Source organism: Lottia gigantea (assembly GCF_000327385.1).
Source record: "Lottia gigantea unplaced genomic scaffold LOTGIsca_39, whole genome shotgun sequence".
Taxonomy (NCBI): domain Eukaryota; kingdom Metazoa; phylum Mollusca; class Gastropoda; family Lottiidae; genus Lottia; species Lottia gigantea.
This window is the reverse complement of record NW_008709333.1, coordinates 1,529,220-1,539,211: the sequence shown is the minus strand read 5'-3', so window position 1 is coordinate 1,539,211 and position 9,992 is coordinate 1,529,220. Positions and strand designations below refer to the sequence as shown.

The window sequence follows — 9,992 nt, the reverse complement described above, 5'->3', positions numbered from 1 at the left end:
CCAGGCTTTGCCCCCCCCCCCCCTCCCTAGAAAATTTTATGGCCCTTGCGCGGTCCCCTCACCTGATGTATCCTAGAAACGCCACTGTACGTCCTATCCCATGTCTGCCAAGAATGGAAAATGGATATGTTTTATACAGACTTGGGATAGAACGCTTTAAAAGCCTTTTGGCTGTATTCACTACAATCCAATCCAAACTGTATTTGAAACATTTGCCTCCATTTCAGCCCCTGGTGGATATTTTGAAAGTCGTCGCTGGTGTAGAGTCGATAACTGTCAAAATATCTATCATAGGCTGGAGTAGAGGCAGATGTATCGGACTATCCAAAAACTAGACTTTCTTTCAAGTCAGCCTAAATATTCCTCATCGTTTTTATTACCCCCTTAATTAAAACAATTTATAATTAATAATATTACATTAAAATATAATTCATTAATAAAATAATCAGAGACTGTAATATCAATTTAAATTTTCACCACCTTCTCACCAAACAAATCAACTCGATTCTGAAAAAAACAAGAAAAAAAACAATATAAGTCAGAATGGGACTATATATATGTATATCAAAAACTATTGTGTCCAACTGACCAACGGATTGCTTGGTATAATGACAGTTTTCTGTGGTCAGAATCGGACGACTAGTGCATTCCAAACTATCATATCTAACTTGCTAGCAGATTGCTTGGTACAATGAAAGTGTTCTGTAGTCAGACTGGGATAGGACCATACCAAACTATCGTGTCTAACTAGCTAGCAGATTGTTTGGTACAATGACGGTTTTCTGTGCCCAGAATGGGACTAGAGCATACCAAACTATCGTGTCCAACTAGCTAGCAGATTGCTTGGTACAATGACAGTTTTCTGTGGTTAGAACACCACTATAGAGCATACCAAACTATCGTGTCTAACTAGCCAGCAGATTGGCTTGGTACAATGACAGTTTTCAATGTTCAGAATGGGACTAGAGTATACCAAACTATCGTGTCTAACTAGCTAGCAGATTGATTGATACAATGACAGTTTTCAATGTTCAGAATGTGACTAGAGCATTCCAAACTAACTAGCTAGCAGATTGCTTGGTACATTGAAAGTGTTCTGTAGTCAGACTGGGATAGGACCATACCAAACTATCATATCTAACTAGCTAGCAGATTGTTTGGTACAATGACAGTTTTCAATGTTCAGAATGTGACTAGAGCATTCCAAACTAACTAGCTAGCAGATTGCTTGGTACATTGAAAGTGTTCTGTAGTCAGACTGGGATAGGACCATACCAAACTATCGTGTCTAACTAGCTAGCAGATTGTTTGGTACAATGACGGTTTTCTGTAGTCAGAATGAGACCAGAGCATACCAAACTGTCGTGTCCAACTAGCTAGCAGATTGCTTGGTACAATGATAGTTGTCTGTGGTCAGAATGTGACTAGAGCATACCAAACTATCATGTCTAACTAGAAACAGATTGCTTGGTAAAATGATAATTGTCTGTAGTCAGAATGAGACTAGAGTATACCAAACTATCGTGTCTAACTAGCTAGCAGATTGCTTGGTACAATAATAGTTTTCTGTGATCAGAATGAGACAAGAGCATACCAAACTATCGTGTCTAACTAGCTAGCAGATTGCTTGGTACAATGATAGTTTTCTGTGATCAGAATGAGACAAGAGCATACCAAACTATCGTGTTCAAGCAGATTAATCTATTCAAAAATATAACAATTTCGTTTTCCTTTTTTGATATTTTTGGTCTCCCTTTGATCTCTGAACACGATCAAACACAAATTTTGAATGAAAATGGAGACAAATCAGACGCTTACCTTTCGTGTCGCAGACGTCGCTGGCAATGTCCGCCAAAATATTACCCAACATGGAAAAATCAGAAATGTTCAAAACTTGACTTGGTTTGGAGGCGATGGCATCTAGTTCATCCGTGTGAATAAGATGTCCAATTCCAACTGCGAACATATTTACTTTATATATCTCTTTAGCGTTGGTCGCAGCCGTTACCGTACTCTGATAATTGTTAGATGCACCGTCCGTTATTACTATTCCGACTACTGGTACGTTCGGGCGACCTTTTGAATCCACCATAATACTCAGTTGAGAAATTCCTGCTGCAGTGTTGGTGGTTCCGCGTGGGTGATCCAAACTCTGGATGGTGGAGGTGACCATGGCGGAATTTCCGCTTAGATTGATCACGTGTTCTATATTTGTGCTATACAGAATAAAACCTAGCCGTGTTTTATCTTCACTGACGGACAAGTTATTAACCAGGGAAACAACAGACGCTTTCAAAACGTCAAATTCCTCGTCTGTCAAGCTTACAGATCCATCTGCGACTACAATTACTTCCAGCTCCGATTGACACTTAGCTGGAGATGTTGTCATATCGCCAGAGACGGTTGATGTCACACTTGGCAAGGGCGTATTCGGAGAGCTTTCTATTGGCGTTTGTGATGTAAAGGTAGCAGTTGATGTCTGTTCTATATCCGTAGTCGTTTCTTGAGTTGCAGATGGTCCAGGAGTTGTCGGTTCTGGAGTTGTAGTCGGTTCAGGAGTGGTTGTCGGTTCTGGAGTTGTAGTCGGTTCTGTGGTTGTAGTCGGTTCAGGAGTGGTTGTCGGTTGGTTCTGGGGTTGTAGTCGGTTCTGGAGTTGTTGTCGGTTCAGGAGTTGTAGTCGGTTCTGGAGTGGTAGTCGGTTCTGGGGTTGTAGTCGGTTCTGGGGTTGTAGTCGGTTCAGTAGTTGTAGTCGGTTCTGCAGCGGTTGTCAGTTCTGGAGTGGTAGTCGGTTCTGGGGTTGTAGTCGGTTCTGGGGTTGTAGTCGGTTCAGTAGTTGTAGTCGGTTCTGCAGCGGTTGTCAGTTCTGGAGTAGTAGTCGGTTCAGAAGTGGTTGTCGGTTCCGGAGTTGTTGTCGGTTCTTGAGTTGTTGTCGGTTCTGGAGTTGTGGTTGGTTCTGGAGTTGTTGTCGGTTCTGCAGTGGTAGTCGGGTCTGGGGTGGTAGTCGGTTCCGGAGTTGTAGTCGGTTCTGGAGTGGTTGTCGGTTCTGAAGTAGTAGTCGGTTCCGGAGTTGTAGTCTGCTCCGGGGTTGTAGTCGGTTCCGGAGTTGTAGTCGGATGAGGTGAGGTTGCAACTGTTGTAGCTAAAGAGAAGACATCCAAAGGTATATTAATAGCTTATGTTCTGAAACAATTTGTAAAAAGGTCTTCCACCCGTGCCAGTACTTATAGTGTCATTCCCTCCCCGCCTCGAATTTCTTATTTTGTCATCGTAAATGCCTGTCGCTGTGAACCCGTTGACAATTTGACCCATATTCGGTTCCCTCAACTTTAATTAATCGGACCCAAAAGTCTCAAAATGTCCTCGGACATTGTTGTCCACTAGCAGAGTCGTCGGTATATTAGTCTGTATTAACTCTACCAAATATACTTACTGATGCAGACGTCGTTTGCAATATCTTTCAGGATTCCCGCCAAAGTTGAAAAATCAGCAATGTTCAAAACCTGGTCGCTCTTTGATGCGATTTGTTCCAGTTCTGGAAGGTAGATACTACTTCCGACTCCGACTGCGAACATATCCACATTATATATCTGTTTAGCATTGTTCGCAGCCGTAACCGTAGATTGGTAGTCGTTGGATTTACCATCTGTGATGACGATGCCGACTACTGGAACGTTTTCGCGACCATGGTTGGCCACCATTATACTGAGTTGTGATATTCCGGCCGCCGTATTGGTTGTACCTCGCGGATGTGTCACACCGTTAATGCCGTGGACAATGGGAGCTTCTTCGCCAATTAAATTTATGATTTTTTCTACCTTGCTGCTGTACAGAACAAAACCAAATCTGGTTCCTTCATTGGAAACCTTCAGATCACGTACAAGGGAGATAACTCCACTTTTCAGCAAGTCAAATTCGGGATCTGAGATGCTGACTGAACCATCAGCGACCACAATCACTTCCAACTCGCCATGACATTCTGGAACGAAAAACCTCACTGTGGTTACCTGTAACAGTGTTACTTAAGGGGTGTGGGAAACTCGGAGAGACCTTGCGACTGGCAGAGGCTGAAAGCAACTTGATTTTCACCGACTTTTAAGCCGCTGGTAGCTTTTGGGAGAATGTTATCTTGGTCGACCTGTCACAGTTATCTTGTCCTCTTCCTGAAAGAGATGGATGATGGATGTTTTCGTTTAGGTTGGGTGTAGACCACCATTTGCTAATTTGTGACTAATATTATTCCTGGAATATTTAATTTCAATTGGCCTCATTTCCTCTACTTTGAAACTGATTATCTTGATATTGGCGGGTGTCGTGCGGGTGTCTGGAACACCTGATACTACCTCTCTCTCCGCTTTTATTTAGTTTGATTTCCGGGATGTGGTTAGCCGATTGTTTTTTCAACCGATTTTGTCCATGGATTTTCTGAATGGCTTTGGTATTCTTTCGCTCGGCTTTATACATCCGATTAGATATAATGGAAGCTTCAATAAGAGGACACGTTTTCTGCATCAAGATGGATGAACGTGCTATGCACTAGGGGAAACTAGCACAAGGGGTCTCTGGTTTATTTTCCAATATAGTAGGGAAATCGTTTGATTTAAAAGGACAGGTTCTCCATCTCCAAAGTAAATATCGAAGCATACCTGGTGAGTTGAGTGGAGCTGTTGAAGATGTTGAGACGTACAGAGCCAGAAAAACTAATATATTTAATACTTTCATAATGATCGACTGTAACTATTCCACTGTATATTGGCTACCTGAAACTAATTTGAGTCTACATGGAAAATTGAAAGAGAGTTTTTAATTTCTGGTAAATTATGTGAACTGTGCAAGGATCTTTAGTACTTTCAGGAATTTACTTTTTTCCACTGGACGCATTTTAAGTGACCATCAAAAGTGAGAGAAATAAAACCCAAGAAAAGGCTTACCTGTTACAAGATATTTCAATCCACAACAATTCCAAAACTTTGTACTTCAGACAGGGTAGAAATTGTAAGGGGTATTAAAGTAAAGGACAGTTTTGAGGGGGTCATAATTTAAAATAGGGTCCTTTTAGGGTTCAGAGTAAACAGATTGGGATATCGTTGTCACTTCTTGTCCCTCTATTATTCATCATAAACATTAAAGATCCACAGCCTTGTTCATGGGTACAAAAAAAACTATTCCAGTATTCAAAAATCTCGTCCGACAGAATCTGGATCAATAATTGTATGGTAGTGGACTCCTCAAACGAGAGGTACCATCAGGTGTTTGAGTATAATAACTAATCGTCACCAAAATTAGCACAACAAGCTTTTGGTTACAGGTCCTTGGCTAACCAAAGGTGTCCGAAGATGGGAAGAGGTCTTAATAATTGACTCCAAAGGTCAATCAGACTTCCTTACCAGCAACAATGCCAGAGTTCACGACATATGACGTCATCTGACGTATTAATGTTTGGCAACCAATCAGAATTATATAATGGGCTCATGTGATATAATTATATTTATCTCTGGAGCGCATGCGTCCCGAATAGAATCAAGCGGTAATTACAACTTCCTAGTAGGAAACAAATACATGCGCATAATTCTTCTTTAATTCATGTTCAGTCAAATTAACTAAATGGCGACATAATTTACACTAACCAATCAAAAAGACTGTTAAAAGTTGATTGACAACCACTATTTAGGTATGAATTCCTAACATATATAGTTGTAAATCTTTAATAAAAAATATCTAGAAAACTTCTCTTAAAATTACATGGACGATCAGTTCTAGCAAGCACAACAACAAATGCAACATCTAAAGTTTTTCGTTCCATGATTTATCAAACTTTTGTTTTGTGATTCATGCAGTGTATTCGTCGAACTTTGGTTTGGTGATTCATGTGGTCTATTTGTCGAACTTTGGTCTTGTGTTTCTTGTTCTGTTCTGTTTCTTGCCTGAAGGGATTCCTGTGGTCTGTTTGCCGAACTTTGGTCTTGGGTTTCTTATTCTGTTCTGTTTCTTGCCTGAAGGGATTCCTGTGGTCTGTTTGCCGAACTTTGATCTTGGGTTTCTTATTCTGTTCTGTTTCTTGCCTCAAGGGATTCCTGTGGTCTGTTTGCCGAACTTTGATCTTGTGTTTCTTATTCTGTTCTGTTTCTTGCCTGAAGGGATTCCTGTGGTCTGTTTGCCGAACTTTGGTTTTGGGTTTCTTATTCTGTTCTGTTTCTTGCCTCAAGGGATTCCTGTGGTCTGTTTGCCGAACTTTGATCTTGTGTTTCTTGTTCTGTTATGTTTCTTGTCTGACGCGATTTCTGCAGTCTCTTTGACAAATCACTATAACCCGCGGATTTTAAACTGTCAATAAATTTATCTAAACCATCAAGTCCACTATGGTGTATTTTATCAAGAAGTTTATCAGCCCCAAAACGACGCCCCCGTTTCTCCTCTTGTTTAATTTCATCTTCATCATCATAATCTATTACACCTTTTTGAAGTAGATAGCTCATGATATGGTTGGGTTTCAAACTTCTGAGCAACTCCTCTCGATTCTCTGTTAAAACAGCCTCATCTTCTTCAGGTATTCGTCCTCTGCCCATCTTTTATTTAGGATCCAAACTTAATTTTTAGTCGGTAGGGAACTAGATAAATAAAAAAAAACAACTATATAGATACGGAATCTACAATATGAAAAGAATATACAGCAAAATAAAAGAGAGGAATTGGCTATATAGACGGAATGGTTTATAAAAATGGAATAGTAAAACGATGGAATCAGTTAGCATGACGAGTCTAGCCTTCCGAGACTGGCGGTACAAATAGGGGGTTTCTGAATTAAAAATGCGGCATCATAGTCGCAAGCCTGTCATAGAGTGTCTGGGGTTCTCTATGGTGGCTCATAGCTGACAAACCCAATTTAGACATAATCAGTCTCAAATTTTCAAAAAATAGACTTTTTATTGCAAGACAGAAATTAATTTCAATTAAAAAAATATATTGAAATAAAAAAAATGATAAAATTATATTTTAAAAAAAATAAAAAAATTTCAAAGTAAAATGAAAACAAAACTTAGACTGGCCCATCGCTGTTAAATTTAGGTTATCCCCCCTTTGTATCACTCTTCTTTATAGAAGGGTTGGAAAGTCTTTTTATTATAATAATAAACTATTTATTTGGCTAACAGTTGGGCATAAACACTTTTTACAATTGAGTCTAAAGATTAACTGAACAATTCTAACATAACACTATAAAAGTTTATACACAATATAGGCCCTAAAATAAACCCTTTTTTTAAATATAATTTCATCTTTTATTTTCATTTGAAATTATTTTTAAATTATTATGAATTCATTTACTTATTAGGTCTTTATTTTTTTAACTTGAAATTAATCTCAATCTTGAACGAAATTGAAAAATGATTTTTTTTTTATAATTTACGACTTATAATGCCATATTTGGGTATGTCAGCCCTGGGCCACCGTAGTTCTCAAATTTTCAAAAAATGAACTGATTTGATGCATTCTGATGTATAATTTGGTTCAAAAACGTAAAAAAAATATCATATTTTTCAATTTGTTAAAATAATGTGGGGGTAGGCTACATTATTGAGGGGTGCAAACCATTTTACTAGAGGGCAAATGCCCCCTACCCCTTCCTGTACCCCTACTGACTCCGCTACCGGATTGAATAGTAAAAAAGTGTATAGATTATCGATTGAGCACAACCTGGAAGAAAATGTGACAATTGTTCTATTTTACAATACAAGATTGTTGTTTTTGCGTGGAAAAATTGTTCTGGAATCACAGAAACCAGATATCAGACGGAAAATAAGTCTATTTCAATAAGAAGCTATACAACTATTCCTGATAGACCCATAAGGCTAGAAAACCTCGTCTGTAGTCATTTTAGTACATGCCAAAATACACTCAATATTAGGTTTTTCCTAGGGCATAAGCCCATATGAATCACAGCATTTCTTAAAACGATGTTTTGATCAAATAATTTACGTATTACGCCTTTTTTCTTCCCAGTTGAAAGTTATTTCTTACCTTATAAAATAAATATTTTGTCAAACCTTTCTCGAAATAAAAAAGGGGATCTAAAATGGCGGAACGGGGAAGTATTTTCATATTCGATATATTAATAGGTACACGTAGGCCTAATATGAATAGGTACATTATATATTTATACCGTGGCTCATTTAGGACATCCTACATGGATTTATCACTTTTGAATGACAAGAAGCTTTTTCGAAGTCAGACCCTCTTACAGGCGTCAGGTTGAAAATCTTAAGAGTTATTTCAGCCTATAGAGATAGGGCCTATATATATATATTAGCAAGCCATTGTGATTACTGTGACCTACTTAGCCGATGAGATGAAATATTTTAAAATCTAGGCAAAAATATAAGACGACAAACATCATATTTTAGGAATTTTTATTTAAATCATTCAATAGCACCAGGTGGTGTACAATTCATAATTGATAATTATAACACAGCAGAAGTTTCATAAGTCGCATTAAGCTACTCTTCCACCTCGGCGTTTAGTCGAAACCATCGTATCACGAATACGGGTTTTAAAATGGTCTTTAACCCGTAATAAACTAAGCCCACTACACTTCGTTTTGGAGGTGTGGAAATAAGATTGGTGGCATTTAAATCTGACCAATCAGATTCTGGAACAGAAATGAGGGCATGTAAACAAAACACAACACCGCTTTGCCGCCGCCGCCCGTTTGAAGAGATAAAAACACATTCTTTCCAAGTTAAGATTCCAAAGTATGGTTTGATTTTGTCTCGGCTTCAGTTCTTTAACGAAAATCTTACTCAATTCTGTACCGTATACATATTCATCAAAATATGTAATGGCACGCTGCTTTCGTTTTGTTTACGTTCTCAAACAAAGCTTCATAACGAGTGATTTGTTTTGATTGGCTTGAATTTGCTACCAATACAGTAGGAGTAGGACCAATTTTGATTGGACAATATTTATCTATGAATACGTAATTTTTCTCACGGCCCCGGGGAAGTATGACTAATGGGGTTGTGGTTTGGACAAGATAAGACGAAACAATCATGACGGTGGCTTACTGTCGGCGGGGGCTTGACTATAGTCGTTTATTCGGTAACCTTTGCGTTGGCTTAACTTTCATGGTAGGCTGTTTGTAGCCGGCACGGTAGAGAACTTGCATTTTTCACGACCTGGGGAATAATTCGCAAAGAAATGTTTTTTTTTAATTCGAAAATACATGCCTTTTACATTTCCAATAGTCCGCTAAAACCAATAAATATTTATTTCTTTACAAAATTCCATCAAAAAATGTCCTTCCTATCTGAATAAGATCATAATATATAAAATACTAAATACTCTTCAATAAACTTACGGTGTAAAATACCAAAACCTAAAAACCATCTCTTCAAAAATAGTCTAAAATATACAGGTCCCTCTCTGTGGAACTCTTTACCTCTTTCTATACGATTTTCTACTAACATAAAAAGTGTTAGAACAAGTGTATCAAAATTTATTAACACCCACTTTAAAATTTAAAAATGAATATTTCTCAATGTATAAATTGAAAGATAGCTTGCCAGGCAAGGTAACATACGCCCACTGGCAGCTGTCAGAAATGATTAAACAGTCTTTAGTGACTACAGGGTTGCACAATATAGCTAATAGAGTGAAACGTCAAGTCAGACACGATATTTCGGTGAAATATTATCCGATCATCGCGAAAATCGATAGGGATCATACTCATAATGACATTGACATACAAAATAAAAATCAAAAGAATCTGTAAAGAATTGTAGCCTGTAGAGTGAGCACGAGTTGCACAATATAGCTAATAGAGTAAAACGTCAGGTCAGACACGATATTTCGGTGAAAAATTATCCGATCATCATGAAAATCGATAGATCATCATGAAAATCAATAGGGATCATCTTCATAACGACATAGACATACAAAATAAAAATCAAAAGAATCTGTAAAAAATTGTAGCCTGTAGAGTGAGCACGAGTTGCACAAAT

The 9,992-nt window shown here is 38.2% G+C and overlaps 1 protein-coding gene across 1 annotated transcript; it reads right to left on the bottom strand.

Annotated features, from left to right (window-relative positions):
• Positions 1-2,880: 2,880 nt before the first annotated feature.
• Positions 2,881-3,114, bottom strand: LOTGIDRAFT_121943 (hypothetical protein; the record flags this gene model as incomplete). Its single annotated transcript, XM_009059467.1, has 1 exon — positions 2,881-3,114. A coding segment is annotated over one exon (234 nt), but the record flags the coding sequence as incomplete, so codon positions are not given.
• Between the last annotated feature and the right edge of the window lie 6,878 nt (positions 3,115-9,992).